This window comes from Zootoca vivipara, chromosome 2, assembly GCF_963506605.1.
Source record: "Zootoca vivipara chromosome 2, rZooViv1.1, whole genome shotgun sequence".
Lineage (NCBI taxonomy): Eukaryota > Metazoa > Chordata > Lepidosauria > Squamata > Lacertidae > Zootoca > Zootoca vivipara.
Window position 1 is genome coordinate 97,885,446 of NC_083277.1, and position 22,782 is coordinate 97,908,227.

Consider the following 22,782-nt stretch of genomic DNA (forward strand, 5'->3'; position numbering starts at 1 on the left):
AAACGACAGAAATATGGTTGACACCAACTTCTAATCCAAACGAAGACGTCCACATCTGCTATTGCCAGGGGCACAGTCTAAGAAAGGCAGCCTAGGGGGGAACTAGGCCTGTAAAGTGAAAAAAAGCAACACGATGGGACTCCCGCCGGGCCAAATTTATTAGTGAGCCATAATGGTGCCATGTTTCAGGATACATCAACAATACTGCTAGCAGTCTATGTACTGGTAGTAAAAACAGACCCACCTGCACAAATAGCATGATCCTAATAGTGAGTATTGCTCTAAAGAACCCAACAAAGACCACCTATAGTCGCAGAGGATCTTACATGTAGGCCACATGGTCTTCTAAAGCACATTGCCGAAGCTGCTTCCCTAACTTTTCATAAGCCCCAAATTAACCGCTTCCTAAATCCAGTCTCACGTGGCACATTTTGATTAGTAGCGCGGGTAAAGCCCGAACAGTCCCATTTCACACTTTGTGCGCAATGGCAAACTTTGCTCCACCAGAAGAGAATGGAGAAATTGCAGATCGACATTTTGAAAAGCATGCACGCTTTTCTTTTGCGCAACTGCTTTCATGTCACGCAACTGTTTTATGAAATAATGTCAGGCTACGGGAAGGGCCATAGTGGAGGTGCGGGGCTTCGGCTTTATGAGACACTAATAAAGGAGACACCCTAGCAGCGATACAACTCGAAGAGGTTAAAGCCTCCAAGTGCATGCATGTTAATTTAACTGGCTTTCCAGAGCCAGGAATGGAAACTCTACTTGGGGAGTGTGCTTTAAAAGGAGCTATTATTCACTTACACACTTTCGGAGGGTGTGAGTGAGTGTATCATCACACACAGTCGGGGGTGGGAGGAACCAAGCCAGAAGCCCCACTCTCCACAGAGTGGGCTGGGCTTCACCCCCTTCCTGGGGAGGTTGGACATTTTAATTAAGTGATCATCCTGGGAACCCGTGCCCTGTTCCCTTTCTCAGCGGCACGGACCACTTCCCCTCCCATTTCCGATCGTATAACATCCCCACAGCAATTATAGCGATTGCTCACACAGAAAAGTAACGGCAACGAAGCGCTGAGAATATTTTTAGTCACCTCTCAAAGCAGTTTAGCAGCTGGGAATAAGGAAGACAGCCAGGATCACATGACTGTCCAGCACGCTAATGGATTCCCACTTTGAAGAACCTCCATCATAAAAAGCAACTCGGTGATGCCACTAGCACTCAAATTACATCCTGATCTATCTGCAGAGCCCCTCTTTTTACTGTCTTAGGGACACACGTCCACGGTTGCAGGACAAGTCAGAAGGCTGCCCCAGGTTTCTCTTCCACAGTTTAAACTCTGGGGCAAACCAAGGCTAAAGATGTAGTGAGCAACATCCTTATAGGAGAAAAGTTTTGGTTATATGAAGCAAAGACCTCTGAACAATGACAGCAGCATCGCGCCATTATCATTGTTAGCTAATTTGCTAATATGATCTAGTGACATCCTGGCTCTACCGAGGGGGATGCAATCACAGACAGGATAAAAAGCCATGCCTACTGAATTATGCACAAGTCTCTACACAGACCAAAGCCGGAGCGTTGAGCAGCTCTCCCCTGTGTGGAAAGCCATGTCATCATATGTGGTTCGTAATGGGGTGGGCAGCCCCACCCTCCTAACAAAGCAAATGGACCCCTTCACCTCCAGCTTGAAAATGCTGGGACTGCAACACCAAGCCATTTACTCCAGCCACCTTAACTAATAAAATCTGCGGGAGTTGGAAGCAAAATTATAACGGATACTTCTAATTCTATAGGGTCTCGCCCACAATAATGCGAGGAAACAGCTTTATACGTACAGTGGTGCCTCGCAAGACAAATTTAATTCGTTCCACGAGTCAATTCGTTTTGCGGAAAAAATTTCTTGCGAATCGCGGTTTCCCATAGGAATGCATTGAAATTTCTTTTTTTTTTGCCCATGTTGTTGTTGTTGTTTAGTCGTTTAGTCGTGTCCGACTCTTCGTGACCCCATGGACCATAGCACGCCAGGCACTCCTGTCTTGCACTGCCTCCCGCAGTTTGGTCAAACTCATGTTCGTAGCTTCGAGAACACTGTCCAACCATCTCGTCCTCTGTCGTCCCCTTCTCCTAGTGCCCTCCGTCTTTCCCAACATCAAGGTCTTTTCCAAGGATTCTTCTCTTCTCATGAGGTGGCCAAAGTATTGGAGCCTCAGCTTCACGATCTGTCCTTCCAGTGAGCTTTTTGCCCGTAGGAACGCATTAATTAAATTTCAATGCATTCCTATGGGAAACCGCGATTCGCAAGAAAAATTTTTCGCAAAACGAATTCGTCTTGTGAGTCACCCATAGTATCGCAAGATGCATTCGTCTTGCGAAAAATTCGTCTTGCAGGGCATTCGTCTTGCGAGGTACCACTGTACCCTGTTGTTGTTGAAATGGCCAACTGCGTATTCAGATGGGTTTAAATTACTTTTACCTAACAGGAGCATTGCAATGCTTTGTCCGAAGCTTAAAATGTGCACAACACCCGCCCCCCTTTCTGCCTAAATAATTATGGCAGTCATTCAGATCTTAAGCAATAAGTACCTATTGCTAGAGAGTCCAGAACGCTGGGAAGATGTTTGAGAAGAGAAATCTGTGCTTACAAATGCCCATCCCAGGTGCAGTGGTGGGGCATTTGTGGCCCTCCAGCTGTTGGGCTCCCGATTCCCACCAGCCTCAGCCAGCTTGGCCAATTTTCAGGGATGATGGGAACTGGAAGTTCAGCAACATCTGGAGCGGAAGAGGATTCTTCACCCCTGCCCTACAGGTTGGACCAATATGAGCAAATACTGTCAAGTTCCCTAAGAGAGAGACTGGAATTAGCCAGAAGAAGCAGAAAAAAACCCCACAAGGCCCAAAACAATAAATGGAACACCAGGTTTGAAGGGATCAGAACTGATAATTTATATACAGATAATTTCAAAGACTGGAATCTTGAAGGGGAGAGTGGGACAAAAAAAGAAAAGAAAAGAAAGTTACCTGGTTTCCACAAGCATTTTCCCAAGTTTTCCATAGGCATGGAAGGCTAGAAAGAAAAGGGGGAGGAAAACACACACATCATCATCACAATTATTCAAACATATGTTCAAAACGTGGCATGTTAAAAAAAAAAGGAACAACACCCACCAGAGGCTATTCAAGAGGCAGGGCTTTGCTAGTTTTGTATTTCAGAATTAGTTTTTTTCTACCCCACCGCCACTCTGGGACTGCCCCCCACCCCACGCCTTGGCATACCATTCACAAATCAGAAGCCACATAAAAACAAATTTGGGGGAAAGATTCAAAGCAGGTTCTTCCCTCCCTCCCACCACCCACCCACCCACAAAAAAAAAACTCAGCAGCACTAAATAGGAGTTACACATGGCAACTATTAGAAGAAGAAAGTCAGAGCGGAAAAAGAAAATATGTGAGCATGAGAAACTGTGTGGCAAAAAGTTACTGCAGTGCAAAATTTCAATCAAGTCCCCATTTTTAGTCCTTCCTTCTCCATTATGACTGAACCACTTTGTGCAGCTGACGGGAGGATTGAGATGGTGCCCAGAATGTGCAGCCACCCTGAGAATATCCATGATTCACAACCCACACCAAAGGGATTTGACCAAGAGATTTCTTTTTCATTTCATACACTGGTCACCGCTCGCAGCACAAAGCAATCGGCATCCTTGAAATCACCGTTCCTCTGGAAAGCTCAGCTTGTATTTTCAAAAGGCGTTTTACTATGGGGATAAGAGGGAAATTGCCACCTCCGGTTCTGAGGGAGAGAACCTTTTTTTAAACCGGGGCCTCTTACTAATGCCACACATTCATGTGAAATGTTTACAGAAGGCAACAGGGCTTTCAGCCCCTCGGCTTGCACAATGTGCATGTTTTCTGCACATATAAAAAACAGCAAAAAGGGAGAAGGGGGGAAAAAGGATCAGCCGCCCGAGCGCAAGGATGTAATAAAATAAGGGATAAGGACAACAGAAAGGGGAATAAGGACAACAGAAAGGGCGTATTCTTCTCCAATGGAAGGCCCAAAAATAATGCCGCCTTACAAAAAAAGAGGTATTGATTGATTGATTTTTAAAGCATATTTTCAATTAAAATGGATCAATTAAACAGCAGACTTGGGATCCATCTGTTGAGTCAAGCAACTGAGGAATGAAGCTACCCCTTCAGGCTTAAGATACCTCAGAGGTGGGGAGGGGGGAAGGAGGGGGGAAACACTTCCCTCAAATTTCTTTCAAAAGCTCCCTTTGAAGCAAGCCCAACCTAGCTACAAGAGACAGGTTGCTTGGCTGGCTTCAACTACCTGGATCTAAGAGCAGGAAGTTTGGTTACCAAGGTGTTCTCCTTTTTACTTTGGGCTGCTGTTAACTGCTCTAATTTCACAGCCCAGATCCTCTGGCCAGGTCTGAGGAAAGTGCTTGTGATTTTTTTCTTTTCTTTTCTGCCTATAAAATCATAGAGTTGGAAGGGACCCCAAGGATAATTTAGTCCAGTCCCCTGCAATGCAGGAATCTTTTGTCCAATGTGGGGCTCGAACCCACGACCCTAAGATTAAGAGTCTCACACTCTACTGACTGAGCTACCCTTAAGAATCCCGGTAAGAAATTGTGCCCAACTACCACCAAAGAAGGGACGCGGCTGGCTCTGTGGGTTAAACCACAGAGCCTAGGGCTTGCCGATTAGAAGGTCGGCGGATCGAATCCCCGCGACGGGGTGAGCTACCATTGCTCGGTCCCTGCTCCTGCCCACCTAGCAGTTCAAAAGCCCGTCAAAGTACAGTGGAACCTCGGTTTACTAACGCAATCCGTTCCACAGAGGCGTTCGTAAACAGAGGCATTTGCTCCCCGAAGGCACGCTTTGCGCATCCGACGCCGCGGAACCCGGATGTAAACACAGGTAGTTATAAACCGAGGTTCCACTGTACAAGTAGATAAATAGGGAAGGTAAATGGCGTTTCCGTGCGCTGCTCTGGTTCGCCAGAAGCAGCTTAGTCATGCTGGCCACATGACCCGGAAGCTGCACGCCGGCTCCCTCGGCCAATAAAGCGAGATGAGTGCCGCAACCCCAGAGTTGTCCGTGACTGGACCTAATGGTCAGGGGTCCCTTTACCTTTACCTTTTACCACCAAAGAACTGGCAGAGGCAGCCCACAAGAGGAACTCTTGCTTGGTGCCTGGTGCTGATGAACATTAGAGAACAGGCCTTGAAACAATTGCAAATCATGGACTGAGGAATACGGGATCCAAATGCCAGCTCAGCCATTCACTCAGTAGAGGGTTTTGAAAAAGTCACGCTCACTCAGAGTTGGTCCATGCACTACTTGAGCTGACCAATATACGGGAAACAACTGCTTGCAAAAGCGGTCCATTTGCATGCTGAGTCCTGACATCCTTGCACAAGACTGCAGTGGCTACTTTTGTGAAAACAGATTTCTTGTTTCCAGCACACCCCTATTACAGAAGGAGCCACTGCGATCTTCCGCAAGCACTTTCTCTGGCACTGCTCACATGAGAAGACCACTGGTGGGAGAAGTTATTTATAACTCACTTTCCCACCGGTATATGGGAATAAATGGCTTATTTTGCAGAAAGAAGGAAAGCAGGTACCTGGGCTTAAGCTTTAAGCAATAAAGCAGGCTGCAAATTTAAGTTTGCAAATGCATCTCATTCATCTATGCGCAGGCAGGACCATCAGCATTTCATATTTTAATCTGGCATCTCATCAGTGTCAGAAGACAACTGACTATGTACCGGCAGGGAAAGAAAACAGCATGTGAAGAAACAAGCGTCGTCGTCGTCCCCCGTCCCCCCCCCCACACCAAGCAGCAAAGCAAACCCAAACAGTAGGGGGTTGGGGGGGGGGAGATGGAGAATGAGTCAGTGGAAAAGTGGAGCGCTTTGTAAACAGAAGGATTCTGTCAAAAACTGAACTTTTGTGCCCGCGTAGAAGGAAAAGTGACATTGAAGAGAACCGTCCTGCGATTTTGCATTAGGCCTCTTAGGTGGATTCTAGTTAATTAGGGTAAAAATTAAGGTGTGCACCTGGGAGCGAAGGGAAAGCTAGCGGAAAGCGAAATAACCTCATTACGGTTATATATTATTGTTATGCAGTCCTTTAGTATACAAAGGACTTAACAGTCCTTATTACACTCCTCCTCAAGAAAAAGGTCATTATTCTCACCTTACAGGTGAGGAATGAAGGCTGAGACAAGTAACTGGCCCAAGGCCATTTAATAAATCCATTGCAGAGCCAGGATCTGGATTTGGGCCCTCTAGATCAGGCATCCCCAAACTTCGCCCCCCCCAGCTGTTTTGGACTACAATTCCCATCCTCCCCGACCACTGGTCCTGTTAGCTAGGGATCATGGGAGTTGTAGGCCAAAACATCTGGAGGGCTGTAGTTTGGGGGTGCCTACTCTAGATCCAAGACCAGATGTTCTATCTACTAAATCAAACCAGCTCTCTAATTTATATAAAGATAGATACGTAAATGTTTCAAGACTGGTGTCAGTTCCTGTATGACTGAGGTATAGGCCTAAGATATTAAACTATCAGTGTCTTTGGGTGTTCTAAAATGAGGCATTGAGTAGATGTTTTAGATTTCCTATGCTGAGACGGGTTATTAAAGGGATATCAGATAAATTAAACTTATAAATACATACAGTATTTATAAGTATGCAGCTAAGCTGCAGTCAGGATACAAATGGGAGATTCTCCACTTTCCACAGTGGCAGTGAGCATGTCAACCATTTATGAACAGCGAGTCCCTCTCTCTAGTCTAATTAAACAGATGAAAAATAAATAAATCTGGGCCTTGGCTGAAGGACAGGGCTCAACTGATGGAATGCTTTTCCATAATTCCATAGTATATTCCCTTCAAGCAGAAAACTAGAACATAGGGAGAAAGGTTCTAGCTAGCTCTATGCTAGTTTTCTACACAGAGGGAATTTATTTTCTGTATGGAGGGGGAATTCAGTCAATATGTGCTTGCAAGACACACAAACTGACCTCAGCTTCTGTCAATCACAGGTCTCATCCACGTCTGAATGTTTATGAAAATGAAACCAGAGCATTATAGTGCACACATTCTTACAGAGAACATGTGAGGCCCAGTACACCTTCATACACACTAAGTATGTAGACAAAATGGCTTTCAGCCAAAATCCTGTAGCAGTTAGAACAACAGTCAAGTGCCCACCCAGCACCCTCCTTCAGGAGTTGGGATTACATCTCCTCTCTTAAATTTGCAAACTTTGCAGATATGCAGATTCTTGTGTAATGTTTCAGTAGCCCAACAACCAATACAGAAGAGCAGTGGATAAATTATTTTTACCTATAGTCTTACGTATTTAAATATTTAACCCTGCCTAACTCAAAGGCATCAAGCAGATATTAGTGTGTTTCCCAATTTATTACTACTACAGAATACTGGGGTAGGAGTGTACCAGAATACTACAATCATGCATAGTATTATTCCAAATATGTACGGTAATAAAGATTTTATATATACAGGGGTACCTTGGAAGTCGAATGGAATCTGTTCCAGAAGTCCGTTCGACTTCCAAAATGTTTGGAAACCAAGATGCAGCTTCTGATTGGCTGCTGGAAGCTGCTGCAGCCAATCGGAAGCCGCAGGAGCCGCGTTGGACATTTGGGTTCCAAAGAACGTTTGCAAACCGGAACACTCACTTCTGAGTTTGCGGCATTTGGGAGCCAAAACGTTCGACTCACAAGGCATTAGTCAACCAAAGTACAACTGTATATACCGGGATGTGTGTGTGTATAACAAAATTCGTTTGTAGACACTTCAAAGCACACTTGAGAAAAGTAAGCTTATTCAGTATTGTTATAAGAAAAAACTGCTCCTTTTCCCTTATGGGGTACCCAAGAGCCCGTATTTCCCCCTACTGATAGGGAACCTACATAAGGACTCTATACAGGCTCTTGGGTACCCCATAAGGGAAAAGGAGCAGTTTTTTTCTTATAACGTTATCATTAAAAATTTAATACCAGGTTTTAAATAAAACTGAAATATAAAGCAAATCCCTTTTTGGGGTGGGGTGGGGGGCAGCAGAGTCAAGAGCTGTCTTCCCAACACCAGCACCACTGAAGCTTACATAGATGGGGCACAACGAGACCAAGTGAGGCCGTGCTTATGTCCTTTCCGTGGAATTGCTTCTACCATCTACATCAAGAAAATAAACAATTCTGAGTGAAAAGCATCAGCTCCTTTGCTTTAAATGATCCTATCAAAGCCCGAGAAAAATTATAGCCACAAACAACAATATATCATTTAAAAACAGCGACAACATTGCTGCTTCGTTTCTCGGAGACAAATGCTATTGATTTGCCGGACTTGACAGACATCTAGAGTTCCTCCGCCCACCCCGTCTCTCGCTCCCAAACAGCATTTAGAGGTGTTTATTCCTATTGTTTCTCTGCCACTTTGGCTTTTGTAGCCAAGGCTTTGAATGCTCTTCCGGAAGACATTGCTTAGATTCAAGTTGATTTGTAAAACTTTCCTGCGTCCCTCAAAGCTGCCAAAGCCTCCCACAGAATCGGCGGCGTGGGCTCTGCCAGGATCTCTTGCAGCTGGACCGGTGTAGAAGAAAGCCAGCGACAAAGGCTGCTGTGTGTAGCTGCTCAACCTTGATGCATTAGGAAGACTGTGGCGGCGGTGGCCCAGCCTTCCCCAGGGCAGAGGATGCCGTTTTTCCCAGGCACTCTCCCCTGCTCTGGGCTGATGGCATCTCTCCCAGGGCGAAGGCGGGCAGAAAAGGGAAGCCATTTCTTTCCGCAGCAATGTTTGTGTGCCAAAAAGTTTGGAAGCATTTACTAGCCCTTCTGTGTATCTAAGCTGCTTAGGGGGGTTTTTTTGGAAAGGGAAGGGAACCTCTTCTTCCTGGGAGACACTCCAAGGTGAAGAGGACTCTCTGTATTCAGGCAAAGGAGGAGGAGTGTACAAAGACTTATTGTAACACAGAAGGGGGAAATCAAGGACTGCGGGCATCTGGCGAGAGGGAGAAAGAGCTATGTTTGACTCCCCGTTCCTTTTGCCTCCTTAACCCCACCCTGCCAAAAGAGAGAGAGAGAGAGAGAGAGAGAGAGAGAGAGAGAGAGAGAGAGAGAGAGAGAGCCAGTTATAAAGAAGCATATCTTTTGTAGAAAGGCTTTAACCTTCAGGACTACAGGAGTTTTCTAATTTCTGTTGTTACCAATAGACATATTTTGCAGTGGCTGTGCTGTGCAGCTAAATGAAGGAGCCTCAGGCAACAGAGGAACTGAGGGTATCCATCTGTCAACAGTCACTAAGGAGACTGCACATTTCTTTAAATCCTTTGCAGGCAGGGAGACTAGCCAATTCCCCACTCTGACTCCCCAAGAGGCAACTCGGGAAACGCAAGATGGGGTTATGGTTGTGGGAGGGCAGAAAACAGCATGTCCTGCCATGAGAGTCTTTCACCTCTGCCACCCCCAGGGACAAATCCCACCTCTGCAAGAGGCAAACTTAGAATGGGGTATGGCAGTGTTTCTGTTCCTGGAGCAGCTGCTTTTAAGAAAGCCCAAGAGGGGCTATTCTACCCAGCTTTGTTTTCCAACAAGACGACACATACCAATCAGAAAGGCTTAAATCCTCAGCCCTCTCCGAGCATCTCCTCCCCCACCCAAATCCTTGGGAATCGGAGGAGAGGTCAAAAATAGATGGAGATCCTGGCGCCAAGGCACAGCAGACAAGCTATGAGGAAGAGGGCTGGCGGGCCTTGCCAGAAACCCACACATGAATCTTGCAGATGTTTCGGTTTTCTTGGCTGCTTAGAACTTTGTACACTGTTTCCCCTGACCTCCCCGTTGTGCTGCCGCAAGCACACGATCCAAGGAGCCCACAATCCATGCCAGGCTTTCTACTGGCAGAACCCAATGTCCTCGGCAGCATGCTGGGCAGGGAAAGTGAGTGGTTTTTGGGAAGAGACCAATAACTTATTCCAGAGACACCCGTCATGCCAGCTCTCTCCCTTAAGAGCACACGTTTGCACCATTATCTTCCTGGATTGTGCAGTCAAAGCAGTTCGGCGTCATCTTCGAAGAGTTAAATGTTTCTGCTACCCGCTGCTATTACAGAAAGGAGGAAAGAAACAAGCATACCCTAGAATACCGTGAATAATTCAGCCGCAACAGTATGAGTGCCGTAAATTAGGAAGGTGGGAGGAAAAGGCGAGGCATGAAATCACCCTCGTCCCCAGTTGACCATGCTCACCTAGTCCAGGATAGGTCCTGCGTTTGCTGAGATTGGCCGATTTCACTAGGAACATACAGGATTGATGAGTCATCCAGGAGCAGAAAATAAGCAGCAGAGCTCCCAGAAAGATGCCACACTAGAAAGGAGGAAGGGGGGAGGAAATAAAAGTGCTGAGTGAATAATAAGCACTCTCCATCACCACCCCCAACTCTTATTTCATGCATTCTTATTGCTGTCCCATAGCACCTAGAGGCTGCCTGGGATGTTTGCAGCCACACACTAGTCTGTTAAGGGAGATCCCCTGCCTCTGAACAGCAGTCAGCCAAAATGTGACGTACGAGTTCAATTTTATTCACACACACAGTTTATGGCAGAAGACATAGAGCAGCCACCTGTTTACTAAATGGCTCGGTTGCAGCACCTCCTTGCCTGGAAAAGGAAACCAGAGCAATTTATGGAAGGGAACAAGGCTACATGCCCTGCTGTTGTGACATTTTCTGGGCATATTCCAGAACAGTGATCTGTCTCAAGCTCCTACCAGATTCATGTTAAACAAGTTAGCATGCTGTTGATCCAGGAGTTTGAACTCCTCTGCAGAGGTGTTACTGGCTGTACTACCCACTTACAGCGCAAACATAAATTACCCTGTTAGCTACCTGTCCCGGAAAGCATTGTGCTGGCTCCCTCTCTGGATGTATTTGTAGAGGAAGCAAGCGGAAGGAGCTCAGAGAAAGGAGGGGGAGAGGGAGAGAGGACATGAATGGCTGAGCATTTATTGAAAACAATGCATGACTCCGCAGGAACAAGCGGTGCTAAACTTTAATCACAGCTGCTATTTGTTCTGAGTTGTAGCTTTGGAGTTGCTGGCAACTGTGGGCATAACAAACCAATGTCCTGCTCTAAGAAGCCTTAAAACGTAAATAGCAGCAAAGGGCTAGTTTCTCAAGGGAATGCTTATTGACATCAGTTGGCAGCTGTGAGGTTGGACCAACCAACAAGAACCCCAGGGCCTTCCAAAGGTCTCTCAAAAACACTGCCACAGGTCAATTGTGTTTTTTGGGGGGGTGTCCACAAAATAAAGGAAGTCATTGCCATTTCCAGGATTTGGTGGAAGCAGGTGAAACAGGATAAGCAAGCCCTTGTCTCCCAGGGCCTGCTGAAACAAAGGCTACACACAACCCTTTCTGGGCAGAAGTTATACTGGCGTTAGTATCCTACTACTGTGATTTTCCATCAGGTCATTCGTGCAACCAAGTACCACAATCTATTAGCAGCATCTGTTAACAAGCGCTGCCGTGCATTGGGAAAGCATCTGTGACCAGATGTTCATGTGCATAACCACATATCATTTGGTGGTAAGCACTTTTACAACCACAAAGGCTTAATTACTACCAGCAGTTCCTAACTCCCGTTAAGTCCAGCACTGAAAAATCAACTATGCCTCTGAGTGTCCGAGGACTGACACCTGCGGCTCTTTTACCAACAGGGGCATCTGTCTATGTGGCTCAAAACAGACGCAAGCACTATGAAGTGCCACTAGCAACACCAGTATTATAAGTATGACCTCTGATACACCTTAGGAAGAAAGGGCCTGTGCTCCCTAAGGAGGAAATGTGGACACACCTAACAGCTCTTATACTACCCGTCTCGCCTTCCCAATATTTATTTTCTCTCTTCTTAAGGTCCTTAATGTATTGCAACATGGCCACAGTTCCTTACACAGCGGTGCATTTATTTCCTATGCACTTTTTGGCTGGTTTAAGATCTATTATATCGGCATCGCTTTTCTTTTTAGGCCCATCAGACCTGTTTACACTTGCACTTTTGCCTATTTCTACCTTGCTCGTTCATTTTAATCTGAGGAATTTGTGGGTAAGAGTGGGAAATGGAATTGTAAGGGAGCTTTATTATTTCTAAATTGCAAAAAGTTCACAACAAAGCACAAGGTTTATTTAAGGGGGGGGGAACCTACAGAAGGCTCTGGGATGGTTACATTATTAGACTGATGGACTAACATGAATCTGGTAGGGGCATTCAGACCATGATCACACCAGGAGATTTAATATTTCCCTCCCCTGTAGGGAGAGAAACCCATGAATACAATGAATGTAAGAAGGAAGGCACAGACATTCATTGCAAGGAAACATACTCTCAGGCTATCACTTGCCTTCAGACATTATATACAACATGTCGCGTATTCACAGATACTGGGAATGTCAAATATCTGGTAAACAGTCTATTTCTCAGTCAGTCCAGGGTTAAATCCGAAGATGGCAGCTGCTATTTTCAACTGACAACTCAGCTGCTATTTTCTGATCAAAGAACCATGTTTATTATTTGACTAGTCAAATATTCCAGCAAGAGTACCCTGATGCAGATCTCTCTGCAAGAGAAAAATATAACGACATCATTGGTACCATCTGTTAACGGACCTACTTAAATGACTCAAGTGTTTTGCTTTGCTATATGCTAATGCCATCTGTTGGGAAAAAGATGGAACTAACCAACAGCTAAACATCTTGATTGATTGGAACCTTCTGATGCAAAGGTTTGGAGGGTTTGGAATCTTCCAAAAGTTACTTGAAAAAGTAATATCAGGTTATCAATTTGCTTAGCAGCTTAGGAAAGACATTCAGCAAGTTTAGTCTCTGGTCACAAAAAGCTTGTGTTCTAAAACTATGCATACTTACTTAGGAGCAAATCCCATTAAACTAAGTAGGACTTGCTTTCGAGTAAACACACAGAGGATGGTGTTGATATTCTTCCATTTTTCTAAACATAACTTACTCTGTTCTGTATTGTTCCATATGAAAATTTGACTTTATGTAGGGATCATGAATCATAAGCCAACAAGAGACCGCTGAAACTGCTAAGGATCTTTTTTTAAAAAAGCCTGTGGGTTCTTGTTAGCATATGCAGACTTCGAGCCTTCACAAAAGAAAGGAACAAGTTTCTTGCCATTCATAGCTTAACAAGGTAAAGGTAAAGGTAAAGGACCCTTGACAGTTAAGTCCAGTCGTGAACGACTCTGGGGTTGCGGCACTCATCTCACTTTACTGGCCGAGGGAGCCCACAGTTTTTCCGGGTCATGACTAAACCGCTTCTGGCAAAACCATAGCAGTGCATGGAAACATTGTTTACCTTTCCGCCGGAGTGGTACCTATCTATCTACTTGCACTTTGACGTGCTTTCGAACTGCTAGGTTGGCAGGAGATGGGACCGAGCAATGGGAGCTCACCCCGTCGCGGGGATTCGAACCGCCGACCTTCCAATCGGCAAGCCCTAGCCTCAGTGGTTTAGACCACAGCGCCACCCACTTAACAAGTTAAATTTGAATAAAATTCTATGTAGCTTCAGTATTTAATTGAGCAGGATTCACCTAATGAGTCATGGCAACTGAAGCCCTGTGAAAGACTTTCACTTGAGCAGTAGAGCTTCCCCCACCTCTTCATCCTCCCCACAAAATTGGCTGCAGGCAATGAGAACTATGACAAACCCAGTGCACTGGGTGGAGTAGTGAGGGGATTGTTCCTCCTGGCAAGCCAAAATGTTTGTCCTGATGGAACCAGGAGCGAGATGTCATATTCCTCCAGTTATTTTTCAGATTTTTTTTCAGAATAGTTTTTAGCCTAATTGACATTCAAAGTTCTCATGGGAGGCTACAATAATTCTAGAAAAAAATGAATCAAATTAAATAAATAGGAGCATTTTAAAATATATACAGTGGTACCTCGGGTTACAGACACTTCAGGTTACAGACTCTGCTAACCCAGAAATAGTAGCTACCTCGGGTTAAGAACTTTACTTCAGGATGAGAACAGAAATCGTGTGGTGGTGGCATGGCAGCAGCGGGAGGCCCCTTTAGCTCAAGTCGTACCTCCGGTTAAGAACAGTTTCAGATTAAGAACGGACCCCCAGAACGAATTAAGTTCTTAACCTGAGGTACCACTGTATATTTAAAAAATAAATCAAAATCTTAGTGTAAAACCTAATATTGCACAGGAGCTTGGGCAAAAATACAGATTTTAGCTTTGTACTAAGGCAGGCATGTCCAAAGTCCATTTGGGGGGCCTAATCTGGCCAGCTGGTCAGTTTAATCTGGCTCCTGTGACAGTTTATTTGCTACAAAAACCTTAACAACTTCAAAACTCCAACCCTAAAAAAACTCAACAACTTTGGGGTAAAATCCTAAAAAAAAAAGGTGAACAACTTTGGTTTGCCCTCACAGCCCTTCACTTCATCAAATCTGGAACTCTTTGAAAAAAGTTTGGACACCACTGTACTAAGGAGTGTCTAAAGAATCAGTGCCTGGCATATCTCAGGGGTGGGGGTGGGGATTCCGTAATTGGAACACCACCACAAGGAAGGCCCTATCCCATGTCATCCTATGATGCCTCATGAGGAACGGCTTAGGGAGCTGGGTATGTTTAGCCTGGAGAAGAGAAGGTTAAGGGGTGATATGATAGCCACGTTCAAATATATAAAAGGATGTCATATAGAGAAGGGAGAAAGCTTGTTTTCTGCTGCTCCAGAGAAGCAGACACGGAGCAATGGATTCAAACTACAAGAAAGAAGATTCCACCTAAACATTAGGAAGAACTTCCTGACAGTAAGAGCTGTTTGGCAGTGGAATTTGCTGCCAAGGAGGGTGGTGGAGTCTCCTTCTTTGGAGGTCTTTAAGTAGATGCTTGACGGCCATATGTCAAGAATGCTTTGATGGTGTTTCCTGCTTGGCAGGGGGTTGGACTGGATGGCTCTTGTGGTCTCTTCCAACTCTATGATTCTATGATGCATCACCCCAAGGGTGGGACAGGAAGGGTCTCCCCCCCCCCCAATATCTCCAGATCTAAGGGCATGTTCTGTTCAGACACCAGGACCACAAGTCACCAAGGACTTTATAGGTCAATACCAGCACCTGAAATTCAGCCCAGAAACTCACAGGCAGCCAAGTTAAGATCTTTTAACATCAGTGATTCCAGCTGGTTGCCCTAGTCAAAATTCTCACTGTTGCTGTCATGATCTGCACTTACTGAAGTTTCCAAACTGTCTTTGGGGCAGCTTCATCCTCTGCAGTACACTGTAAAGCTGACCATTTTATACTGCAGGAACAAAATCAAGCAACTTTGAGTGGAGAGCAAGATTGCAAGTTCAGAGAACAAAAATAGCTCCGAAAGTGCAATGGGAACACCACAGAAAATAAATAAAACATAACTTTAAGAACTGCTGTCTGAGCCTGCTTTTTTCCACCTCTCCTCCCAGTCTTTTTTCCTTGTGTGTCATGTCTTCTATACTGCAATGCGCTTTACTTGTGAGCTGCCTTGGGAAGCATTTCGGAAGCTTCAATTAGTGCAGACTGCCTGACTGTTGACAGGTTTGCGGCAAACAGTTCATATAACATCAGTTCTATTGCAACTACACTGGTTGCCTGTATGCTTCTGAGCCCAGTTCAGCACCCCAGCGTCTTCTGCAAAACCTCTCCCAATATGAACCTACCTTGACCCTTAGATCTTACTCTCATACCCTTCTTTGTTGGAGGAACATGACATGGAAGAAGGGGTTAATTTCCTTCATGAGCACCAATCACCCCATGTATGAGATAAGTCAACAGGTTCAAGGTCATCGAAGCCAGTTGCTATGGCAATGGCTCAGTGCCATCTCTATAGGTGAGCAAGACACATCAGTTCATGAGTCAGTCAGTGGGTCTGTTGTGTGTCAGGGTCAGTCTTAGAAGTGAGTTGGAATCTGTGTTACATCTTGAATTGCTGGAGAAACAGAAATACTTTATACGTGCATGTATCTGTACATATCTGTATCTATATCGGCAAAGCCTACAGGCTGTATGTATATACCAATGTCCAGAACTGTTTTACTGAAGCCTGGTCTTCTGTAGCAGTAAACTATATTTTGGATCTTAATATGCCTCTGTATGGTGACTGGAACTGGGGGAAACTTCCGCTATGTGGGTATCTCACCTCAGATTCCGAACATTATCCAGGTACCACCTCCGAGAGACTTTTGGATGATGATGACAAAGGATGGGGCCTTTTCAGTTGTGGCTCCCCATCTGTGGAATGCTCTTCCTAGCAAGGTCCACCTGGCACCTTCACTGACACCTTTCCAATGCCCCAAAGCCTTAGCTCTCAAACCTAACGTTTGATAGACTGCAATAATATGGTCTGTATTAGTGTGCTGCCAAAGTTTCCTGTGGCTAATATGTGTGTGTGTGTGTGTGTGTGTGTGTGTATTTTAATGGTAGATGTTTTGTATGATTTTTCTTTTACTGGTACAATATATCTATGGGTGAAATTCAATGTAGCACCAAGTGGGTGGAACAAAGTCAATTCATGCAACAGTACTTTCTCCCTTCTCCTCCCACCAGGCACTCCTTAAACCTGTTCTGGATTCTCCCACAGACCTCCAGATCAGATTTAGAAGATGTGGGCAAGGGGGAGGAAATCCTGTTGTGCAAGCAGGCCACATTCCACACATGCAACAACTTAGTTGAATCCCATTCTATGTTTATCACAGAATCACAGACTTGTACAGTTGGAAGGCACCACTAGGGTCATCTAGTTCAACACCCTGCAATGCAAGAATCTTTCACCCAACGTGGCACTCAAACCTACAACCCTGAGTTTAAGAGCCTCAGGCACTACTGAGCCACTGGAGACTTCAGGGTAACAAGCCTAATTGTGACCCCAGCAAAAATGAGGCACTAATTATCTTGCTGTCAAGTTTTATAAGCTGCTCTGAGGGCCTCTTTGGCTAAAGGACTGGGTAAAAATGCTCTGTATAAATAAATAGCTATCAAATAAAGCAAACATCACCCCAGGTTAATCTAATTCAGAAGCCAACCACCGATGGGTATTTGCCAACATGCTGCACGCCCTAGGCGGGTGGGTCATCAGAAAGCTGGCTGGCAAGAAATATTGGGATTAAAATAATACGGAAAGCTATGGGGAAGGTATCCAACTTCCAGAGAAAGAAGGTGAGATTATATGGGTAGATCCTGAATATAGAACTCCATTCAAGGTTTTTCTTAAAGAAGTTTGGAAGCCATTCACAGAGGCATGATCAGACTGGATTCTGTGAACAAAACCTAAATGAACAAATTGTAGTACTCTTTGTGCTTGTAAAGAGAGGTGCCGACCATTACCTTGCAAATGGCAGGTGTAAAACCTGAACAGCCAACATCAGCTGTGCCTTTCCAATTCAGAAACAGAACTTAGTCTTAACAAGAAAACTGAGCATTCAGCGCCTTAGGAACTAACCCTGACAAAAGCTTGAGGGGAAGGGGCCACTTCGATGCCACTGAGATTAGATACCACAATTACAGGCTGTTCTGAAAATTCGAAGAATCTCAACCAATAAGCCTTAGTTCTAGTTAGAACAACAGTGCTATCTGTACACCTGTGAGTTGTGGTGTATGGAATCTCCCGGTTCAGAGGCAGTATCCCACTGAACACCAGTTGCCAGGGAACAACAAAAAGGAAAGGGATACCACCATTATTTCCTCCTTGTGTGCATCCCAAAGGCATCTATAGTTGCCCATCGTGGGAAGCGGAATGCTAGAGAAGATGGGCCTCTGGTCTAAGCCAGCATGACTCTTCTTATGTCTTTGTCTACTAGAACAATTTCTGTACCAAATTAGGAAGTTCACACCTGTATAATAATACACATACTACACAATATACCCCCAAACCACGCAAAAGTTTTATTTAAGGAGTGCAAGGAGAAGCAGTTGGTTATAAATCCCTGCATGCTGCAAATGCAGTACACGTATGCAACTGTCTGCGGAAGGGGAGGCCGATCACTCTCACCCAGAGGCAGAGCTTCATGCTCCGCCACCGGGGACGTGGCGTGCATTTTGGGGGTGGGACACGCTGTGTGCAGGGGCAGGATGTGCGTTTTGGGGCAGGGCGCACCGTGTGCAGGGGCGGGGTGCGCATTTTGGGGGTGGGACAGGCAGCCGCAATGGCGCCCCTGGGATCACGCCGCTCGGGCCGCCCCACCCCCACCGCCCCAATCTTCCTACGCCCCTGCTCTCACCAGTTATAGGGTACAGTGCGGTATATAGGGATGGTGCCTCATCCAGGACTCACCAGGCAGAGCATGGAACTTATTCCTGGGGGGTGGGGAGCCACAACCTGCCACCCAGACTGTCCAATGAGGAGGATTCAATCTCAAAAGTAACTGGAACAATAAGCAAAACAACAGCAGGCGCAACCAATGCAGGCAATAAAAGATACAGAAGAACGAATCCAGGAACTCAGGAAAACCTGATTGCTACCCCCACATGTAAGGCAACAGCAAAAGCACTAACCCTGCTACCTCAACTACCTGAGATACAACCTCAACCCACATCCCTGAGACCTGGCAGGAGAAGGGGGAGATCAGAAACAAGGGCTACCAAGCAGGGATGTGGGGTGGCTTTAATGGGGAGTGGGTGAAGTGGATTTCCTGCCACTCTTCAACACAGGAACTATTTGAACACCTAGGTTCCTCAATTCTGTGACATTTTTGCGCCTGCCAAACAAGTTATACATGTGCGGAAAAACTTCAGTACAATGTCCAACATTGCTTTACTCACGAACATGGCTCCAAGCGACTTACGGACACAATAGAAATACTAAACCCAATTGCAATAAACACAATCAATAAAAACTTAAACAAAGCACATCTGTACAAATAAAAGACAGGTCTTAAAGATCCTGCCTCATTAAAAGAGGCCATAAATACCCCCTCAAATTAAGGGCCAAAAGTCCACGTGAGAAGGAAACTTTTTGCCTGGTGTCTAAAAATAGATAAAGATGGCACCAGGTGAGACTCCATAGGGAAAGCATTCCATAAGTGGAGAACCACCACTGCAAAGGTCCATCTGAAATAGACAAGACAGGCAAGGCAAGAGAACTATTATGCAAAAGTTAAAATAACTTTAGAATTGCCATGATCAGGCATAGCTCTGCTAATAGTGAACTCATTTTGAGTCTTATTACAAAAGAATTTCAGAAATAGACTGGAAAGAGTTGTTGTTGAATTACCAAACTTAAAACCATGGAGAGACCTGGTCTGAATAGATACATTGGATTTTTATCTCATTGTACATGATAAAGTTATTTATAGGCACCTCACCCCTTGCTTTTTCCTGTAAGACCAATTGCAGTCAACAGGTTTACCACACCTATCAGCCAATCACCCATTCCCACCGCCCTTCTGAGTAATACCCCTCCCCACCCTCTCACTATATATAAGGGTCTGGTGACTTCTGTTTCAGTGTACAGTATCTGAAGAAGTGTGCATGCACACGAAAGCTCATACCTATGACCCTCTGCCTAGTTCCATGTACAGTGGTACCTCTACTTACGAATAACTCTACTTACGAATGTTTCTACTTACGAAAGGAGCTCCGTCCGCCATCTTGGATGCGGTTTAGATAGGATTTTTTCTACTTACGAATTTTTAGATAGAGTCGCTTCTACTTACGATTTTTTTCTCCCAATGCATTCCTATGAGATTCGACTTAAAAAAATTTTTTGACTTACAAATGTGCATTCGGAATGCATTAAATTCGTAAGTAGAGGTACCACTGTATAAGGGTCTGGTGACTACTGTTTCAGTGTATCTGAAGAAGTATGCATGCACATGAAAGCTCATACCAATGACAAACTTAGTTGGTCTCCGAGGTGCTACTGGAAGGGATTTTTTTATTTTGTTTCATTTTGAGTCTATCTTTATGTAGGCAAAACAGCACCATCCACAAACAACAAGAAGAACTCAGAAGAACTGCGGAATGCCAATGATTGTAGAAGTACAAAAATATTTGTCAAAGAAAACCTAAGGGAGGGGAAACCCCATAATAACCCTATAAGAACTGAGGGTACTCAGTGGGCATAAAAATGGGGGGGGGGAGAGAAACAGAGACAGAAAGAGAAAACGACAAATAGAATGGAGTACAGTATGAAGGAAGGCAGCATAGCTGGCTGGCACCCTAAACAGGAGGTCTCTACACTGCAACATTTTGTTACATGTACCATTGTGTATTCTTTCTGAAATCTTTATTGCAGGATAGATGTCTTGAAGATGAAGAATAACATGATTTTTAAAAAGCAAACTAAGGATAAATAGGCTAAACCACAAGTGTTGTCCTATACAGTCTGCAAAGTATCCCTCTTGTGTCAGTACTCAGCAAGCGTTAACAATAAATGGTCACTCAGGCTCTATATTATTAAGGTACGTTTACAATGTAGCCGAAGCAAAATTCCAAGTATGTTGGTACTTGGCCAATAAATTATTATTCTATTCTAAACTACCTTCTACAATATAAACAACCACCAACAATACAGTACTGTATAAGGCAAACAACTGATTCGAACTCCTCTAAAACTGGCTTTTCTCAAATATAAGTGCAAGCCTGTAACTATCAAGGCAAGTGAGAATAAGGGAAAAGATGAATGGGAATGTAAAGTTAGGTTCAGTTAGCAGAAAGCAATCTTTTAATTAAATTAGTAAGTAAAAAGTGAGAACATAAGCAAAAGGGGGGGGCAAAGTGATTAGCATAAAAGGAAGGAGGACAGAAAGTGAGTGTGAGGACTAAGTGAAAGAGCAACTTTCCCTCTTAGGCAACCAACAAAATCAGCTGAAGTCGCTTTGCTTGGTGTGGCAGCAGAACCACCTGTAGGATTCCCAGCTTTATTTCTGTCTGAGCTTTCCGACAGACTCACTGCAGACAGATATTCACAGGGCGCAGCTTTCCCAACAGAAGACAACCTCCTGAGCATCTGCCTGTCACGTGCAGATTCCTTGCCACGAGGACATTTGGGGAAGGGGGGGTGGTTGGAGAAGGGAACTCCCTGAGCACGGGGGGGGGGAGTGGGGTCGGGGATCAGAAAGACTGCCCCCAATTGCCACAGGTGCACAGTCAAGAATCAACTACAGTAATCAGTTAGGGGGGGGGCAGAGAGAGAGCCAGAGGAAAAGAAGGAGCAGAATTTGGCGCAAACCCGGACTAACCTGTCGGAAGCAGAAGGGCATCGTTAGCACGCTGACCCCAACAATGCTGTTCACAATATTCATGATCAGGCCCCAGTTGGAACCAGAGGAAGGGGCGGAAGCCATGCTCGATGGAGGGCAGGGAGGGAGAGGGACCGTTCTTGAAGGGTGGGCGATGAGGACTGACAGCTCGGTTTCAACTCAAGGGGGCGGGGTTGCCGGGGACAGACGTGGCGTGGGAAGAACCAAGGTGTGGAGGGTAGTGGGGGGGAGGGGACACTTCAGGGATTCAAGTTCTTCCCCCTTCCTCGCCCCAGGACCCGGCTCCAGCTTCACGCGCCGCACACACTTCCTCGTTTCCCCTGCTCTGTTGGCGCTTCCGGGATGCAAAAGAAAGGGGGAGGGGGGTAAGAGTGCAAGAAACCACAGAGGGCGAGCGGCCTAGAGCGGCACAAACACGAAAGAAGGCAAAACTCATTTTGAACCGCTCTGACCGGCCCCAGAGGATTGGTCGTGGACGGGGCGGGGCAAGAGGCCGGGGTTGTCATGGTGACCACCCCGCGTGACGCCGAGGAGCTTGCTGTACGGCCGCGGTGGTTGGCTGGTTTCGGTGCCCCTCCGGCGTGGCCGTTCTCATCGCGAGTCACCGCGCTGGGATAAGTACGAAGGTGTGCTGTCGCCGCCGCGGCGAACCAATGCGGCGCTGCCACGTCGCTGTGTGCAAGCGACACAAAAAACCACGCCGCTCATATATATACTGTATATACAGTACAGTAGAGAGAGATTATAGAATGGTAGAGTTGGGAGGTACCCCTGAGGATCATCTAGTCCGACCCCATTGCAAGGAAGGAATATGCAGTGGTCGGACCTGCAACCTTGGCATTATCAGCCGCTCGTGCAGTTGATAAAATGGACTCGAGACGAAAAGGGCATATTGTACCGTAACGCACTTGTTAGGGTGCCACGAGACCCTCCGTTGTCGTAAAGGAGAAGAAGACCTCAGCGCGTGTGAAGAGCGTCTTGGCCTCATCAAGTAGCTGCAAGCAGCCCCCCAAATACCTGCAGAGAGATGTCACTGAGGCTGTAGCATCCAGGTAACCCTAGGCCTAGGCTCTGTCTTTCCAGAAAAGTAGTCACTGCTATCTGCAAGCATACTACGGTAAGGCCCTCATGTCACCACCGTCCAAATAATACGGTTGCAGAATGTAAGGCAACCGTGGCACCTAGAGCAACCAAGACTCTCTGTGCTTCATTAAACACTGACAAATTTAGGATGGCATAAGCCTTCACAGACTACACTCCACTTCAGCACAAAGTTTATGCCGCAATAAATTTGTTAGTCTTTAAGGTGCCATAACGCGTTTTTGTTGTTTTTCCTGCAAAGACTTTACGCACAACTTCCCTTCTGGAAATGGAAAAATTGGGGGGCATCCTTTACTTTCAACTGGACAGTAATAACTCGAGTCAAATAATCTGGCTACCCTAAACTTCCATGCTATAATGCCCCTTTGAGATGATACGG

General features: G+C 45.5%; 1 protein-coding gene across 1 annotated transcript in view; it reads right to left on the bottom strand.

Moving 5' to 3' along the window:
- Positions 1–21,657, bottom strand: part of SLC38A10 (solute carrier family 38 member 10) — an 84,802-nt gene extending 63,145 nt beyond the window's left edge. Inside the window, exons 1-3 of the mRNA XM_035104120.2 lie at positions 21,282–21,657; positions 10,290–10,407; positions 3,025–3,070 (exon numbers count right to left, since the gene is read on the bottom strand). Coding sequence (XP_034960011.2) covers positions 3,025–3,070; positions 10,290–10,407; positions 21,282–21,386 — 269 coding nt within the window. The 5' untranslated portion in view covers positions 21,387–21,657. The remainder of the gene's footprint in view (positions 1–3,024; positions 3,071–10,289; positions 10,408–21,281) is intronic.
- Positions 21,658–22,782: the final 1,125 nt, after the last annotated feature.